The following is a 26,824-nucleotide window of genomic DNA, read 5'->3' on the forward strand; positions in this document are numbered from 1 at the left end:
ATTTTATTTTCATTAATATGTTTTATCATATTCTCTATGTTAATGATAAGATAAACCCTTTTTTAAGTTCAAGCGATATTTTATATACCGCTGTATGTAACTGCTGTATTTTTAAAATTAAATTTTCGTCTTTAAAAAATAGATTAAAAAAATATTTAATAATAATCTTTATAAATAATCTTAAAATATTTAATCACTCAATCAAATAATCTTGTAATGCACAAAATATAATATTATAAAACATATCATTGTTAACAAATGATATTTTGCAATATACTGCGTTTTTAGGGAATTAAGTGATGAGGGATAAATAAATATATACATATTTCGACATAAACTGTATTAATAATACATTTACATAAGTGTAACATATTTATAATTAATTGTATTTTATAAATTATGAATTTATTATTACCCAGTGCGGCACCCAGCTTACCTTAACCTAGTCCTAGGGGCAATTTAAAAAGTTTAATATTTGCTTAAAAATATATTAAATGCATGTGTCGTTTCAATATAGTATGTACTACAGTTCATAAAAACAATTATACGTAAAATAGAAGTATAAAAAATATTTATTTGGTTCACGAATTCCTTGGTTTTAAACCAATCCAAAATCCTTTCTCTGAATGCAAATTAAAAGTGTTAGTTGCTAGCTTAATGGGATTTTGTGTTTTTGCAGTTTCGACAAAATCAAACTTTGACAATAGGTAAAATATAACAGACTTGGCTTCCATCAAAGCAAATCTTGAACCTATAACAATATTATATGTTATTTATAAAAAATAAAAACATACAAACAATTTAATATATAATATCTACGCACCGATACAATTCCTAGGTCCAATTCCAAATGGCATATATGCAGCTGGATTAATTTTATGTTTGTTTTCATCAGAGAATCTTTCTGGATCGAATTCTTCCGGGTTTTCAAAAAACTTTGCATCGCGTTGAATGGGATAAATAGGTATCCATAACATTTCTCCAACATTGATCTTAAAAAAAAAATCATTAGAAGAATTTGACAAAATGTATTTAAGCTCTAATATTGAACTTATACAGTGCATCCGTCGTTAGAACCGTCTGATGGTAGTTTATATGTTTTTGAACACTGTCTGTCGATAGCCACTAGTGGTGGCCATAATCTCAAAGTTTCTAAAGATATTATAATTTAGGCGGAATTAATAGAATACAAATAATTAATGCAAAATAGCTTACCTGATACTACCATATCCAAGTATTTTAAATTTGCTAAATCATTGTAATGCAAATCTCCTTTATTATTCAAAATGGATGTATCTATCTCTTCTTGAAGTTTTTTCTGAATTTTAGGATTTATTGTCAGTTCATGGGCAATAAAACAGAGAAGGTTAGCAGTTGTTTCGAAACCAGCAATGAAAAAGAGCACTGCTTGTGCAACAATATCATCATCACCCCACTCTATTAAATATTATTTTATTTCAGTTTACATGCTTATATTTAAATAATTTTAGAGTTATTGAAATTTAATTTAGTACTTCGCTTAACCGTTTGCTTTCCGACATTTGATTCTGTAACAGTCGCAAATCCAGCTTCATTATCCTTATCATTTTCTTCGTACTCTAGAGATCCTTTCCTGGCTTCCATGAGCAATTGAATCATGTCGTGCCTTAAAATTTTATTTTCTTCCCTGCTTTTCATTGTACTGAGAACAATATGGCGAAAAAAACTTCTAGATTCTTCTTTAAATATAGTGATGTTGAAGAACTGTAAGTTTAATGTAAAAAATATATTTTATTGTACGTGTAATAATATATAATGTTTGATTTACAAACTTTCATAATCCTCGGAATGGCGTAAAACATGGAGAATTTCAAAAGCGTGAGTCCAGTGATGTCTGAAGACATTTTCCCCATCTTATAGAACTCGTTTTCTTTATCATCTAAAGAATTAACCTTAAGTCCAAAAGCACAAGTCGCAATCACATCGTTTGTGTATCTAGTAAAAGCATCTTTCATTTCCACTTCAACTAGCCCTCTTTCTACACAATTATTAAAATATTATTTTATTTATTAATCGTTATAATCTTTCATTAATTCTTACCTTTGTTTTCTGGATCAGACATGCTTTTTTCGTAAAAGTCGACCATTTGCTTACTGATTTCCACAACCAACTGAAACATGCCTCTCATCTTCGAGCTGGTGAAAGCAGGACTCAGCGTAGATCTCATATCGCGCCATTTTTGATCTTCATAATATAATAATACCCAAGCGTATTAATCATCAATGTATTTTAATACATATTAAAAAAATATATAATGAAATACCTCGCATAACAAATAGGTTTCTTCCAAATAATGGATCTGCATGTTCGTCTATGCCACCAACATGGTTCATAAAATGATCGAAATCTTTAATGGCAATACTTTTAAGTAGTTCCAAATCTCTAATCATAACCACTAACTTGTTAAAACTTTTCAGTCCAACGTACCTTATTTTCAGATATTTTAATACTTAATTAATTTTATTTTCATAGCATGTTTACACATATCGTAATAAACTCACTTGTGATTTGGATGAGAATTGTAAGCTCTTGTTGCGATCTCTTTGCAGTGAATCCTTTGTAGCAGAACCTCAAACATATTTCCTACTATAGGGTAACAGTTTGGCAAACATTTGATTCCTCTTCTTTCGAAATAGCCAGCGTCCCATTTTATATAGAATAATATTAAAACTATTGCTATAACTCCTAAATAAATAAACATGACCTGCAAAAAAATAATGATAATATTTCTTGTACATAATATAAATAGTAAAATTCACACGTAATACTATTACTCTAATTTAAAATGTCTGAATTTATTGGTTTAATTAAAATTGATTAAACTACGGGAGAGCACAAATGGCAAAGAGCAATTTTTTGATAGCAACTCCAAGGCGACTGTCAATTGTTTCAAATGATACATGATTCTCAAACTTGATATCCGTTAACTTATTTTATATAATAATAAATAAATATTGCTGTACTTATTTTATATAGTTAAACTAAACTCGTAACACTTTTTTCACAACAAAGACATGATTTGTTACATACATAATTTTTCGCAACCTACTGCATGACAACAAGCAGTTTTGCGAATATTTCACGCAACGCAAAATTAAAAGAAAATATATAATAACTCTTGAATTAAAACTACTAATAAAAATATAGGTAAAGCTTTTAAATTAATTTATCAATGGTAATATTTGGGACTGTGTAAAATCAAAATTGAAATCCTAATTAACTTACAACTAAATTGTGTTTTATTTTTATTTGATATAGTATTTACAAAAAAAATATTACCATCTAAAACATCGTCGGTGGGTTAGAAAATAATTTATGTGGGCCAAATTAGTTAAAAGAGACGTTTTAATCTCTATTCAAGAGAAAAAATATAATTATTTGTTAATATTTCGTGCAACACAAATTTAAGAGTAATAATGAAAGATAGTAAAAATTTTCGATTCGCCTTAGTATATATAGTTTTTGAAAGTGTTTTATCAATGGTTTTCAATCTGTAGGTTGTGTAAAATCAATATTATAACCTAGCTTACTTACATCTAAGATTTGTTGCTATTTGCTTTAATATTTACACATACATTTAATAACAACTCAAACATAGCTAATGTGGGTTAAATTAGATCAATGTTTTGGATTAAAAGAAATAATAAAAAATAGGCAAAACTTTCAACATATACTTGTGCAGCTTTTAAAATCATTCAATAGATGGTTTTCAATATGTGTAAAATGAAAAGTTGTATCTAGAATATTTTTTTATTTTTTTTTATTTAATATTTACAAATAAATTTATTAGCAATCTAAGCTTTAATTGTCGTGGGTTAGAATAGTGTTAATATGGGTCAAATTAAATGAAATAAACGCTATGCTTTTAGTACAAACTTTTATTCCATAGATGGAAGCACAATGATCTTAACTTTTGCAGGTAGATACAGAACTTGTTCTTAAAAATAAGAGGTCAAAAAAGGTAGATTATTCTCGTGGATACCATCAGCATAAGAGGATACAAAATAAACGTAATATATATTTACAGAAAAGCTAAGTGTTACATAAAAAGAGAAAGTCCAAATGTTTGTGAGTGAGAAAAAAATACAAAAACTTATTTATATATTAAAAAATCACAATATTTCCAGTATTTTTTTAATAATAGTGTTATCAAATTTTTGTTATATTTATAACAAAATTTCTAACTAATATTTTTCAAATATCTTAATCATTAATTATTTAAAAATAATAAGTAAAACAAAGTATTTTTATGTAGACACGTATATAAATTGCAATGTATATTTTTAGAAGCTTTACATAATATGTGATAATATGTATTAAATTGTTATCTAATCTATCTAATGGATACAGTGATATTATTGTCTTTTTGTTAATAAAACAAAGTATTTTTATGTAGGTATATAAATTGCAATGTATATTTTTAGAAGCTTTATATAATATGTATTAAATTTCTATCTAATCTATCTAATGGATACAATGATATTAATGTCATTTTGCTAATTGTGTAAACATGGAACAGGATTTTATTTATAAATACTAAACTAATACATACACCCAAAGAGTTGGTAACCTTGAACGATTCACAACGACCACTGCTCGCTAAGTTACGTCGAAGACTAGTCGATTTGCGGACCTGTAATTTAATTCCGATTTATTATGGTTTAAAGCTTCTTCATTCATTTATTTATTATTATTAATTCATATTTTTTTATCACCTTTAGTTATATAACGAATATTTTTATATTATCAATATACATTTTCATATGTTATATTTATAAGTAATTTATCGAATCAAATAATAAATATATGATAGGTAAATTAATTATCAGTTAAAATTAATATAAAACTGATAAAATTTGTGTGCTACAGTTACATAGTAACATAAAAGGTAAAAAAAATTATATTAACATATTACGGTCCACTATTTTTGCAGAATTTACATGAATGTTTTGACGGAAGGTGACATGTTTTCACGCTACATGAATAATTGCCATAGCTTTATAAAAATTTGAATCTTGTTTACGTTTGCACTATATTATTATAAGCTTAAGTAACATTATTTGTAACCCTCTTAAACGCTTCAATAGACTGACCGAGATGTTTTACTATCACGCAAAAACGAGTGAATGGACCCCAATGTATTAAAATATATACAATGAAGATGACGATAGCCTGGAACGATTCACAAAACAAACACTCTCTGCAAAGTTAAGGCTAAGGCTAGTTAAATTCGTAATTTGATTACGTTATAAACTTTGACACTGCTGCAACTAATAACCATATTCTAGATATCATATTTATTTATTTATTAAAAATTAAATTAAAACGATCGTAACCTAACAGATTACCCCAATGCGTCACAATGCTTGAAAACAATACGCTATATTATTTTTTCGGGATTCTATCCCTTTGAGATGTAATTTCGCAGCCAGTAAGACGCAGGTGGAAACTAGTGAGAATTTTATTAGATTATATTACATATTGCGACAGATTATCATGGACGAGATGTTTTTCTGCTTGACGACCAGCGGTTATGTATTCAGGGCTGCAAAGATTGCTGAATAACCACAATCATTCAGCGTTCATCCAGCCAATCGTGGCACTTACTTTTAAGAACATTGAAATAAGTATACGCCTTTAGAAAGTGACATTTGCTTGATGGATATCTTTGAGGTCGAATTGTGCAACGGGAATACGGTGCTTTTTGTCTTCCAAAGTAAAAAGTTTTGTAACAAAGAAATATATATATATATATATATATATATATATATATATATATATATATATATATATATATATATATTTCGAGAAGGTCTAAAATTATTTAAACACAATCTGTCACACTTTTTATGAATAGGGTTGACTTTTGTGCATTTACAAAGATCAGGAAATGATTACGTCTTGAGAATTAGATTAAAAATACGTTTTAGAGGAGCAGTCGCAACCCTTCAAAATGAAATCGAAAATCAAATCAGGCCCAGAAGAACGCCCGTCTTAAATTTCTTAAAGGAGTACCTGAGAGCTCAGTTTCTTTGTCAGTACTGAATACCAAGAACAAGAAGAAGGAAGCGACTGAAAAGAAACAAAACGATAATATTGCGCAAAACCGTCAGCAATATTTTGTGAACAGTGAAGCAGCGCGTTTAGTGCTAATGAATTATCAGAACGCTTTGGGATTATTAATTGCTTGACTTTGGCAACTTTTGTTATAATTGCGTTAACATCATCAAACAATTAACGAAATTCAACGAGAGCAGACAGATGTTCCGATCTCTTCCATAACATAAAGAAGGCGTGCTTTTTCTTAGCAATGAAAAGATCTCAGGATAAAATCATCTACCTAGGATATATCACGTCCAGCACTCGAGGGCACTTAAGAAGTGCTAATCGAACGCACAATAGATTATATGGTTCGCCTGACATAAACATTTCAAGTTGGCGTAATTCACGTAGGATGTGGACATTTGCATTTTTATGTGTATATATACTACAGTATGTTGATATATACATAGACTAATACGAAGGTCACTGCAGTTGAATTTGTGTGGATTTTTTTAGTTTTGCTGAGAAAGTATTGTGCTACTGCTAAACACACTTTTAATTTTGCTGACGATATTAAGTCTATGCGTTACTTTCATGTTGTACGCCTGATTCGTACGCCACCTGTCGGCTATTCTCCAATATGTATATAGCACCACTGTTGTCTATTTAAATAGCTTAATAATTTTATAACATCAATAGTTTCGCGCTGGTGTTACTGACTGAATTGTCACTCGCGAGAGCCCAGGTAGGAGGTCGGACATAGTCTCAAACGACATGTGTCGTAGTTGCTTACGAATCGAAACTCCTAAGCGTGCACAGAAATATTTTCATGTTGCAATCAAAACCCATTAGTGTTTTTATCGGATATTTTGGAATAAATATTTTAGGCTCTTATATAAATAAATAAAATTACATAATCAATATGTAGTGTCATCAATGTTTATTTAAAACTTTATAATATAATAAGAATTTTATTTTTTGTATGAAAATAATAAAAAAATACAAAGAAGTTGTTCATAAATTCCTGGGTTGTAAACCAACCCAAAATCCTTTTTCTGAATGCAAATTTAAAGTGTTGGTAGCCAGCTTGATAGGATTTTGCGTTTTAGTTGTTTCGACAAAGTTAAACTTTGATAATAAGTAAAATATAATAGCTTTAGCTTCCATCAACGCAAACCGTGAACCTAAAACAGTATCACATTATTGTTAAATTAAGTTTATAACGTTCGCTAGTATCATCAACTAAATTCATTGTATCTACACACCAGGCACGTGCGGTGAGATATTTTCCCTTTCGCTCGCTCACGTGTTGAGTGACGAGAGTGAATGAGAGATGAGAGCATGCGGACCGCATGCTCTTATCTCTCACTCACTCTCGTCACTTAGCACGCGAGCGAGCGAAATGGAAAGTATCTCACCGCACGCACCTGCTACACACCTATGCAATTCCTAGGTCCGACTCCAAATGGCATATAAGCAGCTGGATTAATTTTATGTTTGCTATCATCGGAGAATCTTTCTGGATCGAACACTTCAGGGTTTTCAAAATATTGCGGATCGTGATGAATAGGAAATATTGGTATCCATATTAATTCTCCAGTTTGAATCTAAAATGATTTGTATTTAAAAACACATAAAAACACTGCGATATTTTATTTTACCGTATATCCATCGTTAAAACCATCTGATGCTAGCTTGTAAGGCTTTGAACATTGTCTATCAGTAACTACTGCAGGGGGCCAAAACCTTAATGTTTCTATAAAATTGAAGAGTGGTGTCCATAAAACTATACTCATACTAAATACTAAATTAGAAATATGATTTACCAGATACAACCATGTCTAAGTATTTCAAGTTGGCCAAATCATCATACTTTAGATTATCACCATTATTCGTAATAGCTTCGTCTATTTCTTCTTGAAGCCTCTTTTGAATCTCAGGATTGACTGTCAGTTCGTGTGCAATGAAGCAAAGCAAAATTGAAGATGATTCAAACCCAGCAAGAAAGAATACCATAGCTTGTGCTATTATGTCGTCATCATCCCATTCTAATTAATTCGAAATTCAATATTGGTTATAATATGATATAGAATTTTTTTAAATTTATATCAGTACTTCTTGTCACTGTTTGCATTCCAACTTGAGATTCTACTACTGTTGCGAATCCAGCTTCGTTCTCTTTGACATTAGTTTCAAATTTCAGTGATCCTTTTCTAGCTTCCATTAGCAGCTGAATCATGTCGTGTCTTAAAATTTTGTTTTCTTCTCGTAATTTCATCGTATCGAGGACTATATATCGAAAGAAATTCCTAGATTCCTCTTGAAATAATGTGAACTTAAAAAACTGTGAATCAAATGTAGCAAAATGAAACTCTTAAATGCATATTTTCAATTTATCAATGAATTAAACATACTTTCATCATCTTTGGAAAAAAGATAAACATCAATAATTTTAAAAGAATAAGTCCTGCGAAAGATGAAGATTTTTTCCCCATCTTATAGAACTCGTTATCTTTCTCTTGGAAAGAATTAACATTTAGTCCAAAAGCACATGTCGCAATAACATCGTTTGTATATCTGGTGAAAGCATCTTTCATTTCCAGTTCAACAAGTCCTCGTTCTGCACAATAATAAGGATAAAATTTAGTACACTTTCTCACATAAATATTTTATTATAAATACTCACCTTTGTTTTCCGGCTCAGACATGCTGCTTGCGTAAAAATCCGTCATTTGCTTACTGATTTCTACCACAAACTGAAACATTTTTTTCATCTTCGAGCTGGTAAATGCCGGACTGAGCGTAGATCTCATATCTCGCCATTTTTGATCTGCAACAGTGACAAAATTGCACCAAGAATCATAAAATAATTTAATAACCAAAATACCTCTTAAAGCAGCAAGATTTTTTCCAAATAGAGGATCTACATCTTCGTCTATTCTGGGTTGATGGTTCACAAAATGATCGAAATCTTTAACGGTGATCTTCTTGATAATTTCTAAATCTCGTATCATTAAAAGTGGTCGATTGAAATTCATCACTCCAATATATCTATTTAATATATATTTATGTACATTTAAATAATATTGCTATGAATACATAATTTGATATTAAATGTACTTTCGATCTTCATAAGAATTGTAGGCTCTGGTAACGATATCCTTGAAATTTTCTTTTTGCATCAACACCTTAATCATATTGCCCACTACAGGATAACTTTTTGAAAGACTTTTTATGCCCCTTCTTTCGAAATAGGCAGCTTTCCATTTAAGGTAATAATATAGTAAAACTACCGCAAATAAACCAAGATAGATCAGCATGATCTATAAAAAATATATTGGTAACCAACAATATTTATTGCATATACATATATAAAATATAATTAAAAATATATAAAGATAGTACAAATAACTTTATAATATTTTTCAAGATAATGTAAAAATACAAAAATTATTATATTTTTATTATTTATTTTCAACATTTCAGATTATATAATAACTGAGAGTATTATTGGTTATTATGTAATATTATATAAGCGAGTATGTAATATTATCAACAATCACAAAATTGATAACCTTGCACGCAATGTTGATCACAAGCACTCTCGGCAAAGATATATTCACGACTTGTTTAATATGTCTATTCTTTGACTTTAAGTAAAAAAATCATTTTAATTCATCACAGAGATAATATGATATGATAGACGGTAATATGTATGCATACATAAAAGCTTTATGTATCGGTTAATTTTAATCCGTTAGTTATAATATATTATTATATTAAAAATGAAAATATTTATAGATCTATTGACACCGAGTTTCCCTCACCAATTGCCGAAAAATCAAAACCATAAATTTTTCAAATCGCCAAAATTAAGATCAGCTGCGATTGAATAAGTATATAAATTAAATAACTGGAAATAAATTACCGCGATCGAATTATTGAACTGATGGAAATCAAATATTTGCACCTTGAAACGACAAATACAAAAACGCAACTCAAACATTACAAAATTTTCGACGCATACCTATTTTTGAGATAAGCGTTAAACGATAATAAAGAGTCGGCCCTTCCAACATTTGGTTTCGTTCAACGAACGAAATCTTTGAATTTCGGTCATAGTAAATACCGCCATAGTAGATAACGCCTACGTATCAAGCAAGCTACGTAATAAGCAAGAATTTTAATAATTGTGTGAGCGTATGACACGCTAGGGGAGGACTTTAAATGCTATGTGCGGGTTGGTAGGACTCGGCGGCTCTAATTTTTGGGGCGAAAAGTATAATATTTTTGATTGCACGTCCTTTTGTTACAAATCGAGTTTGATTATAATAATTTTAAATAATATTCGATGTCATAGTATTAAGTTTGTATTTTTTTATGGAAAATAAAAAAAATATTTTGGTCTTTTATTAAATAGTTACAATATTTTTAAAACAAACTGTTATGTTAACAATGTTTATTTAAGACGTAATAATATATGTAGTATGAATTAATTTTTTTTTACATAAAAAGTATAATAAAAGTAGGTGTGTTTATAAATTCCTGGGTTGTAAACCAATCCAAAATCCTCTCTCAGAATGCAAATTAAAAGTGTTGGTTGCCAGCTTGATAGGATTTTGTGTTTTCGCAGTTTCAACAAAGTTAAACTTTGACAATAGGTAAAATGTAATAGCTTTAGCTTCCATCAAAGCAAACCGTGAACCTAAAATAATATCACATGATTTATAAATAATTGTAATAACAACTAAATTACTTTTATTTACACACCTATGCAATTCCTAGGTCCGACTCCAAATGGCATATAAGCAGCTGGATTAATTTTATGTTTGTTTTCATCGGAGAATCTTTCTGGGTCGAACACTTTGGGATTTTCAAAATATTGTGGATCGTGATGAAGAGGAAATATGGGTATCCATATCAATTCTCCAGTTTGAATCTAAAATAATTTATATTGAAAAACATATAAAAGCATATATTGAAGATTTATTTTACCGTATATCCATCGTTAACACCGTCTGATGGTAGTTTATAAGGCTTTGCACATTGTCTATCAGTAGCTACTGCAGGTGGCCAAAGTCTTAATGTTTCTATGAAATTGAAGTGTGATGATTATAAAACTAAGCTCATACTAAATACTAAAATATAAATATGATTTACCAGATACAACCATGTCTAAGTACTTCAAGTTGGCCAAATCATCATACTTTAGATTACCACCGTTAATGGTAATGGCTTCGTCTATTTCTTCTTGAAGCCTTTTTTGAATTTCAGGATTGATTGCAAGCTCGTGTGCAATGAAGCACAGCAAAATAGAAGATGTTTCAAATCCAGCAATGAAGAAAACTACAGCTTGTGCTACTATGTCGTCATCATCCCATTCTAATAAATTCGAAATTTAATATGGGTTATATGATATACCTACAATTTTACTTAAATTTATATCAGTACTTCGTGTCACTGTTTGCTTTCCAACTTGAGATTCTGTAACTGTCGCAAATCCAGCTTCGTTCTCTTTGACGTTAGTTTCGAATTTCAGTGATCCTTTTCTAGCTTCCATGAGAAGCTGGATCATGTCATGTCTTAAAATCTTGTTTTCTTCTCGTTCTTTCATGGTATTGAGAACAATATGTCGAAAAAAATTTCTGGATTCTTCTTGAAATAATGTGATCTTAAAAAACTGTTAATCGAATGTAGCAATATAAAGATCTTTCAAATGCATATATTTATTTTATCAGTGGATTAGACATACTTTCATGATCTTCGGGCAAACGATAAACATAAAGAATTTTAAAAGAATAAGTCCTGCAAAAGTTGAAGACTTTTTGCCCATCTTATAGAACTCGTTGTCTTTATCTTGGAAAGAATTAACTTTTAAACCAAAAGCACATGTAGCAATCACATCATTTGTATATCTAGTGAAAGCATCTTTCATTTCCACTTCAACAAGCCCTCGTTCTACATAATAGTAAGTATAAAATGTAATACACAGTAGCACATACATATTTTTTTATAAATTCTCACCTTTGTTTTCCGACTCGGACATGCTACTCGCGTAGAAGTCGGTCATTTGCTTACTAATTTCTACTACAAACTGAAACATGCTTCTCATCTTCGAGCTCGTAAAAGCAGGACTCATCGTAGGTCTCATATCGCGCCATTTTTGATCTGCAAAAAAAACATGAATATACCAAAATCCATTTTCATATAAAATAATTGATTGATTAAAAACCTCTTAAAGCAAAAAGATTTTTTCCAAATAAAGGATCTGCTTCTTCGTCTATACTGGGTTGGTGATTCAAAAAATGATCAAAATCTTTAACTGTAATCTTCTTGATAAGTTCTAAATCTCTTATCATAAACAATGGTTTATTAAAATTCATCACTCCGATATATCTAGAAATTGAATATTTATTTATATTAATATTATTATATAGATATTTAATTTTATATTAAACTTACTTTCGATCTGCATGAGAGTTATATGCTTTGATTGCGATATCCTTGAAATGTTCCTTCTGCACCAACACCTTAAACATGTTGCCCACTACAGGGTAACTGTTTGGAAGACATTTTACACCCCTCTTTTCGAAATAGCCAGCTTCCCATTTGAAGTATAAAAATAGTAAAACTATTGCAATAAGACCTAGATAGATCAGCATGATCTGAAAAACTGTCTATAAAAATAACATAATCTATAAAAAATATCTATACAAAATATATCTGATTAGGTAAGACAAATAACTTTTATATATTTTACTCGTGTTTTATCAATTAAAATATTTTGCGTTACATAAAAATTGAATGTTATTGTTTATTATATTATTTAATTAAGTATGTAATATTATCATATTCACAATGTTGATCACCTTGAGCGCGACGTTGATCACAAGCACTCTCAACAAAGATATATTCTCGACTGGTATTCACGACTTGTCTCTTAATTGAACTACAAATATAACTCAACATTATTTTATCATACCTTCCCAAATTATTTGCAAATATTATTTCTGAAATTAGTTTTTTATAAAATAAGAAAAAAAGTATTTAAATTGCGATCGCAGTAGTGATCCTGTAATAGTAGCCTGTAATATATTTACATCAAATTTTAATTTTAATATTAAGGAAAAAACTGTTTTCTCAGCAATTATAAATAATAAAATTACAGTTCTTTGTATTTGGCATTGTCTGCCTCATATCATTTTCAGTTATCTCTATATAATGTAATCACTGATGTAAAATAAGTAAACCACTTTAGACATTTGCTAAAGCAGCTTTGTTTTTTATCATGATACTTGAAATAAACATAAAAGATAATAGTATTTTTAAGGAACTTGAAACTGAAGTAAATTAAATAAAAATAATGTTTTTTGTCGCATGTCGTAAAAGTTCTGGTCGTATCAAGTCTTCAGCTAGCTCCTGGCTGGTCCATGGAGTACTAAACTCTGGTTAAGATCCAAAGATCGAAGCTAAAGTGGTGATTGACTGTCAAGCCCAAATCGCCTAATCTAATTCCCAATTGATCTTCCTGTTCTTTTATTTTAAAAATAGCTAACCAATTGGACTTGATTGTGTTTCAACTGAATTTCTCTTGAGTGATGATTTAAACTTCATTACGATGTAATTTATTCTCTGATTGCATAAAGTGCGCTATGCAAATAAGTTTCTGCGAATACTACATATCGACGAGCGCATTAACGTATATGCTACAATATAATGTTATTTGTCAAACGCTTATTCTTAATTATTTTTTTAAATATACTCTCCGAGGTTTTCTTGCTTCAGTATTGGTATCAATCTTTGAAGAATTAGTTTTTCGAATACTTTTGATATGATTGGGAGCAGACTAATTGGTCTACTATCATATGATTACGCAGGAAAATAATAGAATATAGACCTCACGAGTTTGGATCAACAATAAATATTACATAACAAGATGAGATCAAATATAATATATATTTTTATTGAAATTAAATGCACTTTGAAACATTTTATATATAATTATTATGTACATATAATCAGATTTCACTAACATGTCACATTATACAATTTAAACTATAACAATTCTTAGTGAAACTATAATATCAATATTACTCGATTTTTGAGACATTCATATTGAATATTTACATCCAGTTTCCGTATCCTATAGAATCAATATCAAACATGTACAATTGTAATAGCTTCTTTACTATTGCACACATGCAGAGTGACAATATATTTTAAATCATTTTAATATTGTCATTGCTTTAAATGCGGACATGTCCCAAAAAAATTATATGAAACAGAAACAAATAAAAATAATAACCAATCTTTTTATTGATATTGATTCTAAAAAACGTAACTATTAAATAAAAAAGAAAACGTGCAAAACAAAGATAAGATCATTAAATCGGTAACATCTATATTGCTATAATAAACATAATTATTTATATAATACGTAATTTGGTTTAATATTGTATTTGTTTAATAATTTTTTTGAATAGCGAAAATAATTTTTAGTATGTATGGTATTACATTTAGTTTAAGTAAAAATACTGGTTATTTATTATAAATGAAATTACACAAGCATCAGCAGGTTTTATTTAAGCAAACGTTAAATAATATGTATTCCATCTATATTTAAAAAATATCTAATATTTCAAATTTAAATTAAATCAGTCAATGTCTCATAACCAAATATTTAATATACTTATCACGTTTTTCATCAATTTTGTCAATATGTATTAAAAAACGTCAACATATCACTTGCAGGTTATCAAAAACTATTTTTGTTAATTTTCTTTTATACATATAAAAACCTGTTTCGAAGTTTTATTGAAATACAAAATTTACATTATTTTTTTTGTTAATTTTAATTGTGGTCAAAATGTACATGTATATAAATAATATGTTTTTATTCTATAGGACCATCACGTAAATACCTATGTCTTAATAATTCCTGCACGACCAATCTGTAATGAAATATAATTAAGTAATATTTTTTTAATTAAAAATAATAATATCATAAACAATAAAATCATACCTTAGTAATAGAATGAGAGCTAATATATCACAAAATATTAACATATAAAATACTTGGGCCCAACCCTTTGAAGATACTAACGCAGCTAACATTGGCCCAATTGCGGCACCTATGATATAAAGAAATATTAATAAAATTAATCACTTATCTATGTAAGTATATCTATATAAAAATTTACCAATACTCCCAGTGCCGTCGATAATGGCTGTAACTGTAGCCAGAGCTTTCGAGTTTCCTTCTAAAGAACTATGAGTACCTATAAAATAAAAATATGAAAGTATTATTATAACATAATATATAATCAATGGTAGATTAAAATAACTAAATACCTAAGTCGGCGCTAATAGCTGTTGTTATTAAAGCATAAGGTCCATTTACTAATAATCCTACTACTATCAATAAGAATACGTTCATTGATAAGCTCATTGTTCCGAACCACTCATAGACCATCATCTAAAATATTTATGTTACATTATAATATATAATACAATTATATTTCGCCTTAATAAAATAGCTTACCATGGGAGCGGCCAAGAGCAACATCACCGAGCATGTTGTTGCGGGCATTCTGCTCCAATCGCACAAAACGCCAGCTAAAATCGCCCCGATAATGCCGCCAACATCAAAGAGAGTCGAAAGATCCGCAGATGTTTTTGGACCATATGCCGCTAAAATTTCATTGTAAATTTAAAAATAACTTCATGATTATATATAGATTGAAAGCAAAAGCACCTCTCAATCAATTTTGTATTTAACTATATAAACATAATGTAAAGCTTTTCAGGCTCTTTAAATGATTCATATATCTCAAAAATGCATTTTTGGAGAGGCGTTTTTGCATCTAACTCACTTGAATTTTTTATATACAACGGCAGCCAATATAGGAATGTGTACGACACCAATTTGGCGAAAAATAATGAGAGCGAAAACTCAATAACGCCAGGAATCTTCAGAGCGTCTATGAATCCAACGGCTTTTTTATTTGGCGAATTATTTTGCAGAAGAGTTGTTTTCTCTGTAACAACCGGATCTATGCTAGATGACTGTTCATTCTGTAATAATAGTAATATAGATACGTTAAAACTGTTTTTTTTTTTTTAATTAATAAAAGGAACATTAGACACATCAATAAACTGAGGAAATGAGTTATGGCTATTAAATAATCCAATAAGTATTATTTATAAATTTACATATATGTGTAAGAATATTTTTCTGTATATACTGTATCATTTATCAACCAGTGCATTGTTTTTATACTAGCGGCCATGTAAACAGATGTTATGATTTAATTTTCGTGATAGTGTCACTCTTTACATTCGAAAATATAAATATATTTTTGTCAGTTAGACTAGGTCAGCAGTTACTTTATGTTACAGTTGTATTCTGTTGATGTCACATAGGCAGAAAATATTCAAACTAAAAATAATGAATGTCGTTGCACAATCAATGATTCAAAAAATGGATATAAAAGAATTGTGTCCAAAAATAAAAATATTTTTTCAGTGATAAAACTATAAAACTTGGGTAAGCGGATACAAAGACTATTAACACTTAATCGCCAGTTCACGAAATATTCCAGTTTTTCTGGATTATGCGTTATCGGCGGGCAATGGAATTTTAAGTTTTTAAAAGTCCATTCTGTGCTTCGAAAACAAATTTACATTAGTGACATCTCTCGAGAATATATACTAAACTTTTTTATAAATGGGTCGCTATCTAACTTGATACGTGTATTTATGCGTAAAAATATATTTTTGCCTAAAATTTCGACTTGGGAATTAATTCTATTTGATGGCATAATTCCTATTTTTTAACATAAGCTTTTCTTTTTTTTTTTAATGAAGTATATAAATAATAATAATTAAATTTTAAGTTTACTTTAACACTTTACCGACCGGCAGTTTCACTACCAGACTTACGCTAAATACCGGCACCTTTTCACAAATCTTCGCGAATTTTACCTTTTTTATTTAAATTTATGTATTTTTTGATACGGTCCGAATATTTAGTTGAATTTTTCTAAACATGTTAAAAATGTATCAATGCATCAATTTAAGTCATTATTAGGTGGTTCTCAACATGTGGATCGCCGGAAATAAAAATTAATTATTACATTTCCTTATTATTAGATTTTTAAAATGATTATCTTGATTTTAAAATTATAAAAATGAATAACCTAAAAATTTAAATAAAAATAATTTAAATTGAGTCATCCAGCGGTTCTCAAACTTTTTCAAATTTAAAAAAACTTTTTTCAAGCACACTTTTTTTTCGTATTGTGATATTTTGTGCAAATGATTATCTACAAAAATGAGAAATGACATTTTTACTAATATGAGTTTACTGATATATAATTCAATTGCAATAAAATATTCACTCACCATTGTAATTCGCTCCATCGTAATGCGAAATCTTCCAGGCACATACACAGATATTGTACATTATCTTTCACGTGTAAATCACTTTTCACAATAACTATTTATATAATGCAAGTTTAAAGTGCACTCACCATTATAAATTTCTTCACACTAATACGGAATATTTCAGGTACACACTTTATTATTATTCAATGTCTTTCCCTTGTAATTCACTTTTCACAATATTTAATTCTAAAATAATACCAATACGAATTATCAAAAAAATAAAATTCAAAATTCACAAACGTTATTTTTATTATTTACCTAGTAATGTTTCTTCAAATGATACGAGGAGAAACATTCACCAACATGTAAAGCTACTTTACATTCTTTGCACATGTAAAGAGAATCTTTTCTTATTTTATGTGCGATACAAACTATGCATCTTCTTCTTTTACGCTCATTAGTAGATGATATCCTGACTAATTGGTGTTGTTTTAAACTGTCTGAAAGCCTTTGAAATGAGGGAGCAGTGGCGAATGTGGATGTCGGTTGTGAATTTTCAGACATTTCTGAAATTGTTGGTGTTTCTGTTTCTGGTGTTTTTTCCTCTATCCAATATTTTGCTATTTTCATTAAATAATCATAAAACTTTATATTGCTGTTTGAATTTACACTTCTATAAACTGTAAATGCATTGAATAATGCACAGTTAAATAAATACATGGCCACTTTTTTCGTCCATTTTTTAGTTTTACGATATATTGGATAGTACGAAAGGTATTGATCAGCCCGATCTACTCCCTTCATGTATTTATTGTAATCAATTATACAAATTGGTTTTTTTATACGCAGCCCAGTTCTTCTGTCAGTTTTTTCAGTGTTTACAATATTTGTATTATGGATTGTTGATATCATTCGAATATCTCTACTCTTTACTGTTTTCCACAATTGTAATAAAATTTCCCCGTTTCGCTTATATTTACTTTCAAATATTCGTAGTTTAGCCTTTTTTAGAATATCCGGTAAGCCCCACATATTCTTATTTTTTTCTTTTATAATATTTTTAACTTCTTGTTTGTACTTATTCCAAGTTTGAGCACGGTATCTATTTGTTTCTTCTGCAATAATGCGGAACAGGTCATCACCGATAAATTTTTCGGCGATTTCTTCAGGGCGCGTGATATCAACATCAAAAGTTGCTCCCGACAATCCTTCAAATGGCTGGTTATGCCTAGGTGTATCAGTTTCACACCAATCTAATGGAATATCATCATCCTCAGTATCTTCTCCATCGCTAATAGGCATCATTACTCGAGGACGATTTCTTTCATGAACAATCGAACTTGTATCACTATCACTAAAGTTTTCGTTATCACTGGGAATATTTGAATCATTGTCCGCGTAATTTTCCTCTACAAAACTATCTTCTGCCATTTATTTATTTGGGTTATAATTATATTTAAATAAAAACTATATTTTTAACACTTTGTTATATAAAATACACTGTATTTATATTTTTATAGACACTATATTTTATAAAGAGGCGTAAGCGTAATATTTTTAAAGAATCACTGCAGCACAAAGTTCCTTTTATTTATTTTATTTTTTTATTATTTTTAGAATATTCACTCGAGCACACGAAAACAAGATGCGATTTACACGACAGCGTTAGCTAAACTGAATTATTATTCATATTTTTTTAAGTGCATCATATTATTTCTTATCTCAAAAGAAATTCCCAATTTCAAAAAAAGAGTCACTTCTTAGAATCACTTCCAGTAAATCTGTGTTATCTCGTGATAGATAAAATTCACTCAATAAAATAAACGGTCGAAATTTCCAAATTACAGGACAGAAAAAATACGATATAATCTCGCTAATCTGTCAATTTAGAAATTCGGGAAACCGGTACTATCTAATAGATTAACTCACAAAAAATGTTAGTGTACTTAAAAAAATGCAAAGTAGAAAGAATTTACAAAATATATTTGATATAAATATATATTTTTTAAATGGATTTTCGAATTTGTATAGATAAACAGTACCTGATTATATTATAAGACATAAGTAAAGAAATACAAAGGCAGCTCAATTATATTTGAACTATATCTTTATTATATATGATTTTGTTGTTCATTTTTACTGATAACACTGGGAAGATATTTTGCATACTTGCAAAACAAAAATACCGTCGAGAATATTTGGGAGCATTTGAAGAAGAGATTGATAAAATCGAAATAACCACTAAAAGAGAGCTAATCGAGAAGGTGATTCGGGAATAGAATCATACTTTGAACCTTCAAAAATTAAACAACGTTTATAAATTAAATTCAGGCACTTATTTAATCTAAAGAAGGACATACAAAATATTTTAAATATAGTCCCGAATTGCATAGTGAAAAATATTTTTATTTTTGTTTTGAATTAAAAACATAGAATTTATGACTTCTCACAACTAAATTAGTTCTTTTTCAATAACTAATGCTATAAAAAATATTAAAATAGCAAAAAAACGAATTTCTGCTTTAAAAATTATAATATATAAACAAATTATAATATATAGACAAACGTGTCTAATAATAAGGCCAGGCACAGTAATTAAATATTTTTTTTCAATATCAAATGAAACTTCATACTTATATTTAATTTTTTTCAAAAAAAAATCTTAAAAAATCTCTAAGCATATATTTTTAATTTGATAACGAAATCATAGCTACCGCTCACTCCATATGGCGTGCGCGGTATTTAACGTTCGGCAGGCTCGCACTCCATATGGCGTGAGCGGTCGGTAAAGTGTTAATAAGGAACTTGTGATTTTCGGAGCAGATCTTTACATTTGCAGATTCTCCAGTAGAGGGTGAATAAAAATAAAAATATCTAAATCCGGTATAAACTGAAGTTGCTACAATTATTTTAGTAAAACACTTAAAATTCTCATATGCGTAAAAAATCGCTAGCGTTACGCAATTGCGTTCGCCCGTAACCGAACCGCAGAATATTCAGCAATCTGATACGTTTTATTTAGCACTACACCACCAATTGACACCAAATTCGTTGATGGACACTAAACTTTAATGTATCTGTTTTCAAACATTTTTATTGTTATATCTCGATGAATACAATCTCTTGAACAATCTTCTTCTTCCTATCTTATTTCAACTTTTGTCAATTACCTTACACATACATATGAATTCTGGGTATTTAATAGCCATACCTTAAATCTACGCAGAAAAGGCAACCATTTTACTTTAAAAACAAACACAAAAAAATAGTTTTATCATTCTTTTCATATTATATAAACCATAAAGAGTGAAAGTCTGATATAGACTAACTGAGAGATGTAACAAGTTCATGGCTTTGATTTCTTACCTTCTCGATAATTTAATCTAAATTATTATAGTAATGTATACTCTTAACACTACATATATTAACTGAACCTTTTAAACGACATATTTAATACCCAAATACATCACATAAAATCAAACTAAGACTTAATATACTTTCTGTACAAGTACAACGTTTATAAAATCTTGAAAATATATAAAGGCAGATTTAATTTTATGACTAGATTAGCTATTTAATATTATAAGTTGAAATCAGTGGCAGATATTATCATGCAATTACTTACATATTCTGAAGAAATTCGATGGCTTCTATAGCATGCACTGTGTTCCTACAAAAATTTATTTGATTTGTTATATTATGTAATATATTAATAAACATGAATAATATAGTATGAATATTAGTATTATTAGTGTTATGCTTGTGCATTTTTGTTAGTATAATCTATATGCGTTTGTCGAAAATACATTTAACATTACACAGACAAATATTGAAATAATGCAATACGACAAACCCTCCCTCGATATTTGCTCCTTAGATTCGATACTTTTATTTCTATATTATGGATAATTAAGATGTATCCATACCTGATCACCGATCAATACTTGTGTATTGTCATCCGCCTCCGATTGTTCATTATCGTCTGATAAATGTTCACATCCAGATTCCAGTCTTCGATACAGATCTTTCTAAATGTTTTGATAACAAATATTAGATGATTAGTAAGTCAATAATGTATAGACACAAAAAAGCAGAAAAGCACATATATAAGTCCAACAATACTTTATAACATATTTTTGATGTTAGGCTCTAATGATTTTGGTTAAATACATAATATAGCCACATTCATGCTTATCACAATAATTAATATCGATTGTAACTGAAACGAATAAAAATTACTCTATTTGTGTTGACACTTCCGGTTGGATGATCAGGGGGAACCAATCCAACATCGGCTGGGTCTTCAACCATGAATAAAAAGACGATGAATCCCACAAATGCCATTACTACTCCAGGTATGATGAACGACAATGACCAGTCAGTCTCTACGAATCGAGCTGCTATTAATGTACCTGAAAGTATATTTTATTATAACATTGCAGAGTATTCAATATAGTATTAATACATGAAAATTTATAACATTGCCATACTACATGGCAACTGAAACACATTTACATCTGTCGGCTTGGAGAAAATCTATTACAATTTTCAGAAACATTTCAAAATTTACATAATAAAATAACATCAAAATCTTGACTAGAATAAATAATATGTATGAGCAACTCTATGGGGAATTGGCAGGCATTTAAATTTTATTGGGAACATATAGTTGTGTACTGCATCCCTCTTTTTTACCACTTATTTAACCACTTAAATGTGATTCACTTGTTGATTTTTTTTTATAGCTCCCGAACTGACTGTGTTAAAGCAAATAGAGTATAGCTTCATTTATTAGTAAACCGAGTATCTTATATTTATTTTTAGAAAGAAATACTTACGTGTGAAGAGAAATAACAGGTGATTCACTAATTAGTAGCTGGCGTTTAAAGACCACTATTAAGTTTCAGTGAATTATAATCTTAAATTAAAAGTAAATAATGGCTTTTGCTCGCAATATATTAATAAAAGATATTCCCCATCTGGCCTTTTGCACCATTAAAACTTGACCACACTTGTCTTATCCTTTCAATTAATTAAAAAAACATTAGCAAAAAAACAGATTTTAATCCTTCTTTTTGAAGAGGTTGAAGAACAAGGATTCTCTTCAATCTCGTTACATTCCAGCTAGTATATAGTTAAATTAAAACACGGGTTTTTATATATCATTAAGAAGATGCATTCCCTGTTGAACATGACAACAATATAAATGTTCAATATAAATTCTATGATGATTATTATATTGTCTAAATAATAATAATCATACTACTCACAATAAAATTAATTTTTGGGCTAAAAATGTAAGTATTGAGTTACATTATAACTTAGAAGCAAAGATCCATGACAACATTTGAGTCACAAATAACATGTAACACTCTTACTCAGAATATCAGTGTGAAATGGCTATAAAAATAAATAAATATAATATACAATTCGCAATTTATATGAAAAACTTAAAAATTACTATTTTTGAATTGTGAGCTTTTTCAAAACCAACAATATGTACTTATTTATTTACCTAAAATATTCCCTATCGACGTATGTGAATTCCAAACGCCGAATATCAGACCACGTTTTCCTTTTCCGAACCACTTCCCCACAACGGTCACTACTCCTGGCCAGCCAGTAGTTTGACAGATTCCCGCAGCGGCCTAGAATTGATTAAAATTAATATAAAATACAATCCTAATGCAAATACTAAAATTTACATGAACAAACTTATACCTGAACAATTATAAAATAGCCAATTGTGTGTATTTCATAATTCCTGGCTATTCCGAACATATAACTAAATATACCGGAGGTTATCATTCCTAACGAGAGGAAATATCTTAAATTCACGCGTTCAGCTATCAAACCTGTAAAATGAATATATTATTATAACAATAATAATGGATAAATTACAATTAATATTACCCGAGATGAACATAGCGATTGCGTACGAAAAAAGAAATGCAGAGTCGAGAGTGCCGAGGAGAGTGGTGGCATCGCCATCTGAGCCGTCTGAGATTATTCAATATATCAAATTATATATTATTGATTTATATTACAAATAATAGTATTTAAAATGTTTTACCAAAAGGTGCCCAATCACACCAAGTAGCATTGTTTCCAGGATCTACGTGAATGTTAGCCGGCGGAGTCAAAGAACTACAGTTTTGATGAAGTACGTTTTTCACAACAGAAATGGGTTTCCTCGTTAGATGATAGCACATATAAGAGAAGTAAGTCAAAACTAGTATGCTCGTTTGATAACTGAAAATATTGCAATATTTTAGGTGATTTGTTGTGTAAAAATGATAAGGAATATATTATATACATAAAATATATTAGTTACACATTAGTTTGCAAATAAATAGAATTTAACAGTTTCAAAGTCTAGTCTCATATTATACTCATACGATAGTCTAATCAAATATGACTAATGCCAAGTTTTGTATCATAACATGTACTTTTTTATAAGCATAATGATTGTTATAAATTTCCTAATATTCTTACAGATCACTTTATAAATAGAATCGATCAACTAGCGATTGTTTTAATATCAAAAATATTTTGCTAAAATAATGGTTTTCACCAGGGCTGTGGAGTTGGAGTCGTAAAAAATCGACCGATTCCGACCCCTTTTTAAAATTTTCCTGAACTCATGTGCGCTGAAGAGCGTTAATTTTTGATGCTTAAAATAATCAAATCTGATTTAAAAGCTTCCATAAACGCTGACTAACTAAAGCAATTCTTTTTTAAGATTTAATGTAGCTTAAATCAAGAATGGAAAAGAATGAATTTAGATTTAGTACATATAATTAATTAAGATAACCTGGCAAAATAAAACTAATGAAACAAGCTTTTTCTATTGCGAGTATAATTATTAAATTTGTTATTTTTATTTATTTTAATGTATTGTTATATATTTTAAATATATTATTTTACTGAAGATATATTATATATATTTTTACTTAATGATTTTTTGCCATTTTTACATAATAATTATTTTAAATCCTTTTTTTTGTAATTTGAAAATCGGTGACATTATTTTTATTGCTATCAATCAGGGACGCCATTTGGGGAGAGGAGGGGGCAGTTCAAAATATTTTTAAAGCAAGCGAAAATATTTTTTTAAATACGTCATTTCAGTGAAATCATATCGAAATACATTTTCACCAGTAGAAAATTTATCTGGCAGGTGCTAGTAAAATTATGATTAAAACTGTTCTATATGTAATAATGTATATACATTTACATATTTAACATTATTTGTTTAAATGTGGTGTATAAATGTTACAGTTAATGTGCATTTTCAGTAAAGTTATATTTTTGCTAGTGAAGTGCAAATACATTTTCACCGGCAGATATATATTTCTACTAGCGAAAATATCATTTTACTGATGGGCGCTAGTAAAATTATATGCTGCTCTCAAATGTCTATGAAACTATATTTGATAGTTGCGAAACGTACACTTTCCGTTCAAACCCATACCTAACCTAATGAAATTTCATTAGGGCAAGTTAAAAATATAAATTAAGCCAACTCATCTCTCAGGGAAAAATAGACAGACAGACAGACGTTGCATCTCACATACTGCTCCATAGTTTGTCTGCACTTCGATATATACTTATGATATGAGAGAATTGATCAAAGCATATCGAAAGTTGTCGAGCGTTCCCACTGCTACGGCGACAACACGATTTTATTGCTTTTGACGCGGATTTTTGACTTCTGAGCAGGAATAACTGTTTTTTGCGCTCTCCTATTGGTCAAAATTCGGTTTAGATGTCCTTCATTCGATTCTCACTTTCTTTAAGTCGTAATATTGTTATAAAAACTCTTAATATGAACGCTTGATAGCTGAACGTTTCCATTGCGACGGCTACGGCATGATTTTATTGCCTTTGATGTGGATTCTAAATTCTAAAAATGGATGTCATTTAATGAAACGTTATAAATCTTCATGAAATGGAAATATTAAGAAAACGACCACTGACTGGGAAACTTTTACCCTCCTGGTAAAAGCTGAAATGACGTCCCTGTTATCAATTATATGTTGGCAAAAATACTCTTAATAAAATTGTTAAAATCGGAGTCCACTTTTTTATGTCAAAATATTATACGTTTCATGGAATTCATTTTTTTATTGCAATTGATTGGTAAAGATTTCCAAGAGTTTAAATGACTTATATATTGTACTTTTATGGCTAAATGTTATGTTAAAATGTTGTTACTTTATATGAGCGAACTCAACAAGTTTATTCCTGAATAAATTTTCAAATGGTTATAAAATAACACTTTAAACGTGATTTTGCTAGCTACTTTCATATTACAAGTAAGAATATACTTGTAATAGTTTATTAATTTTCGTACGAATATAAAACACTACTTATTATAAATTGTGCAAATCCAAAGCAAATGATGTTTTGTTTAATCAGCTGTCACCAATGTATAGCATTAATTAATTACTCATTTTATTAAATGTTATAAAAAGCGTTGATTCTAGAACATTGGTTTAAAACATTATTATTAAACGTATCAAATATCAATTTAGTACAATAACACCAATTTCAGAATGTAAACAACGCCACATGTCATTTAAATTCGTTATGTTATATTATGTATAATATGAATATGAAGAAAATTTTTGCAACGAAACTAAATGCAAAAACAACGAATAAAGATTATTAGTCACGAAGTGAAGTTTGACCTTGAAACATAAGCAATTTTATATGGCGCGGGCGCGACGAACGAGCAAGTCGCACTTCATGGCATTATGGCCAAATTTGTAAATATGAAAACGAAGCGACTATGACACGTGGAGACTGTAGACTTTAATGTTTTGTCGTTTTGCGTGTGAGATGAGTCATGCGATCGTAGGCGAAGTAGACAAAGCGGGCACTGACCAGAGCTGTCGGTTGACCCGTCTTCTTGGGCAGCATTTGTCGGTGGTCTTCTGTAGGACTATTATGCCCAATGGCAGATCTCTCTGGTGAACGGGCATGGCTCTACTGCCACCGGCGAGGCTCCACTTCAACTTACATCGGCGCCAACAGACGAGTCTCATCCACCCAGCTGTGCACGTGCGGCCGCTGTCAGGCTGACACTGACAACGACGGCCGCGAACGAAGCGCCGGTCGCGAGAGGCTTATCTTCGAAACGATCATTTTACACAAAGCACATTAAAAGACTTCTTTTAAAAAGTTCTCTTTCAATAAAAGTTACGTCAAAAATAAATTAACCGATTTTCAAGTTCATGGACGCCAAACTTGCGACCGTCGGCCAAATCCTTTCGACGAACGGCGTTTAAAAATAAAGAAGGACGCCATTGTTTGAATTTTGCTCATCGCTTTAACCCCCACTACTCGACATTAT

General features: G+C 29.5%; 4 protein-coding genes across 11 annotated transcripts; all 4 read right to left on the reverse strand.

Moving 5' to 3' along the window:
- Positions 1–325: 325 nt before the first annotated feature.
- Positions 326–4,652, reverse strand: LOC148239072 (cytochrome P450 9e2-like). Its single transcript, XM_088182573.1, has 10 exons — positions 4,592–4,652; positions 2,541–2,743; positions 2,303–2,466; positions 2,080–2,223; positions 1,812–2,017; positions 1,515–1,743; positions 1,216–1,437; positions 1,058–1,152; positions 824–992; positions 326–751 (listed from the first exon to the last, which is right to left on the reverse strand). The coding sequence occupies exons 2-10, from the start codon at positions 2,738–2,740 to the stop codon at positions 582–584; spliced, it is 1,599 nt and encodes a 532-aa protein (XP_088038699.1). The 5' UTR covers positions 2,741–2,743; positions 4,592–4,652; the 3' UTR covers positions 326–581.
- A 2,352-nt stretch (positions 4,653–7,004) lies between these two features.
- On the reverse strand, positions 7,005–9,723 carry LOC148239073 (cytochrome P450 9e2-like). The gene is made up of 10 exons (XM_088182602.1): positions 9,657–9,723; positions 9,202–9,404; positions 8,969–9,132; positions 8,768–8,911; positions 8,496–8,701; positions 8,197–8,425; positions 7,908–8,129; positions 7,743–7,837; positions 7,520–7,688; positions 7,005–7,265 (listed from the first exon to the last, which is right to left on the reverse strand). The coding sequence occupies exons 2-10, from the start codon at positions 9,399–9,401 to the stop codon at positions 7,096–7,098; spliced, it is 1,599 nt and encodes a 532-aa protein (XP_088038728.1). The 5' UTR covers positions 9,402–9,404; positions 9,657–9,723; the 3' UTR covers positions 7,005–7,095.
- Positions 9,724–10,476: 753 nt separating this feature from the next.
- Positions 10,477–13,002, reverse strand: LOC148239074 (cytochrome P450 9e2-like). 5 transcript variants are annotated; one of them, XM_088182529.1, is made up of 10 exons: positions 12,951–13,002; positions 12,544–12,746; positions 12,314–12,477; positions 12,106–12,249; positions 11,834–12,039; positions 11,533–11,761; positions 11,242–11,463; positions 11,077–11,171; positions 10,852–11,020; positions 10,477–10,786 (listed from the first exon to the last, which is right to left on the reverse strand). In XM_088182529.1, the coding sequence occupies exons 2-10, from the start codon at positions 12,741–12,743 to the stop codon at positions 10,617–10,619; spliced, it is 1,599 nt and encodes a 532-aa protein (XP_088038655.1). In that variant the 5' UTR covers positions 12,744–12,746; positions 12,951–13,002; the 3' UTR covers positions 10,477–10,616. The 5 variants fall into 5 exon arrangements, with proteins under 5 accessions (XP_088038655.1, XP_088038639.1, XP_088038647.1 ...); XM_088182513.1 differs by having other exon boundaries at positions 12,544–12,754; XM_088182521.1 differs by having other exon boundaries at positions 12,544–12,758.
- A 1,016-nt stretch (positions 13,003–14,018) lies between these two features.
- Positions 14,019–26,557, reverse strand: MFS16 (major facilitator superfamily transporter 16). Of its 4 annotated transcripts, XM_088182400.1 has the most exons (14): positions 26,356–26,557; positions 23,540–23,718; positions 23,380–23,466; positions 23,188–23,321; positions 22,982–23,114; positions 21,706–21,878; positions 21,393–21,494; positions 21,092–21,136; positions 15,954–16,155; positions 15,623–15,771; positions 15,433–15,556; positions 15,282–15,359; positions 15,104–15,212; positions 14,019–15,032 (listed from the first exon to the last, which is right to left on the reverse strand). In XM_088182400.1, exons 1-14 carry the CDS (start codon positions 26,514–26,516, stop codon positions 14,975–14,977), a joined length of 1,734 nt encoding a protein of 577 aa, XP_088038526.1. In that variant the 5' UTR covers positions 26,517–26,557; the 3' UTR covers positions 14,019–14,974. The 4 variants fall into 4 exon arrangements, with proteins under 4 accessions (XP_088038526.1, XP_088038536.1, XP_088038544.1 ...); XM_088182410.1 differs by lacking the exon at positions 21,092–21,136; XM_088182418.1 differs by lacking the exons at positions 21,092–21,136; positions 21,393–21,494.
- Positions 26,558–26,824: the final 267 nt, after the last annotated feature.

This window comes from Plectrocnemia conspersa, unplaced genomic scaffold, assembly GCF_051122295.1.
Source record: "Plectrocnemia conspersa isolate PC_06_02 unplaced genomic scaffold, ASM5112229v1 ptg000001l, whole genome shotgun sequence".
Classification (NCBI taxonomy): Eukaryota; Metazoa; Arthropoda; class Insecta; order Trichoptera; family Polycentropodidae; genus Plectrocnemia; species Plectrocnemia conspersa.

Bases quoted from the DNA above. Each gene is read 5' to 3' on its own strand.
- LOC148239072 (XM_088182573.1), bottom strand. From the start codon at position 2,740: ATGTTTATTTATTTAGGAGTTATAGCAATAGTTTTAATATTATTCTAT. The intron at 1,438-1,514 runs GTACTAAATTAA...AATATTTAATAG, and splicing joins AAAGCAAACGGTTAAGCGAA to AGTGGGGTGATGATGATATT. The intron at 993-1,057 runs GTATAAGTTCAA...TTTTTTTTTAAG, and splicing joins GTTCTAACGACGGATGCACT to ATCAATGTTGGAGAAATGTT.
- MFS16 (XM_088182400.1), bottom strand. From the start codon at position 26,516: ATGAGACTCGTCTGTTGGCGCCGATGTAAGTTGAAGTGGAGCCTCGCC. The intron at 15,772-15,953 runs GTGAGTTAGATG...ATGAAATTTTAG, and splicing joins GTTGTATATAAAAAATTCAA to CGGCATATGGTCCAAAAACA. The intron at 15,360-15,432 runs GTATTTAGTTAT...TTTATTTTATAG, and splicing joins AGCTATTAGCGCCGACTTAG to GTACTCATAGTTCTTTAGAA.
- LOC148239073 (XM_088182602.1), bottom strand. From the start codon at position 9,401: ATGCTGATCTATCTTGGTTTATTTGCGGTAGTTTTACTATATTATTAC. The intron at 9,133-9,201 runs GTACATTTAATA...TATATTAAATAG, and splicing joins AATTCTTATGAAGATCGAAA to ATATATTGGAGTGATGAATT. The intron at 7,838-7,907 runs GTAAATCATATT...TCAATTTTATAG, and splicing joins CTTAGACATGGTTGTATCTG to AAACATTAAGGTTTTGGCCC.
- LOC148239074 (XM_088182529.1), bottom strand. From the start codon at position 12,743: ATGCTGATCTATCTAGGTCTTATTGCAATAGTTTTACTATTTTTATAC. The intron at 12,250-12,313 runs GTTTTTAATCAA...TTTTTTTTGCAG, and splicing joins AAATCTTTTTGCTTTAAGAG to ATCAAAAATGGCGCGATATG. The intron at 11,464-11,532 runs GTACTGATATAA...CGAATTTATTAG, and splicing joins AAAGCAAACAGTGACACGAA to AATGGGATGATGACGACATA.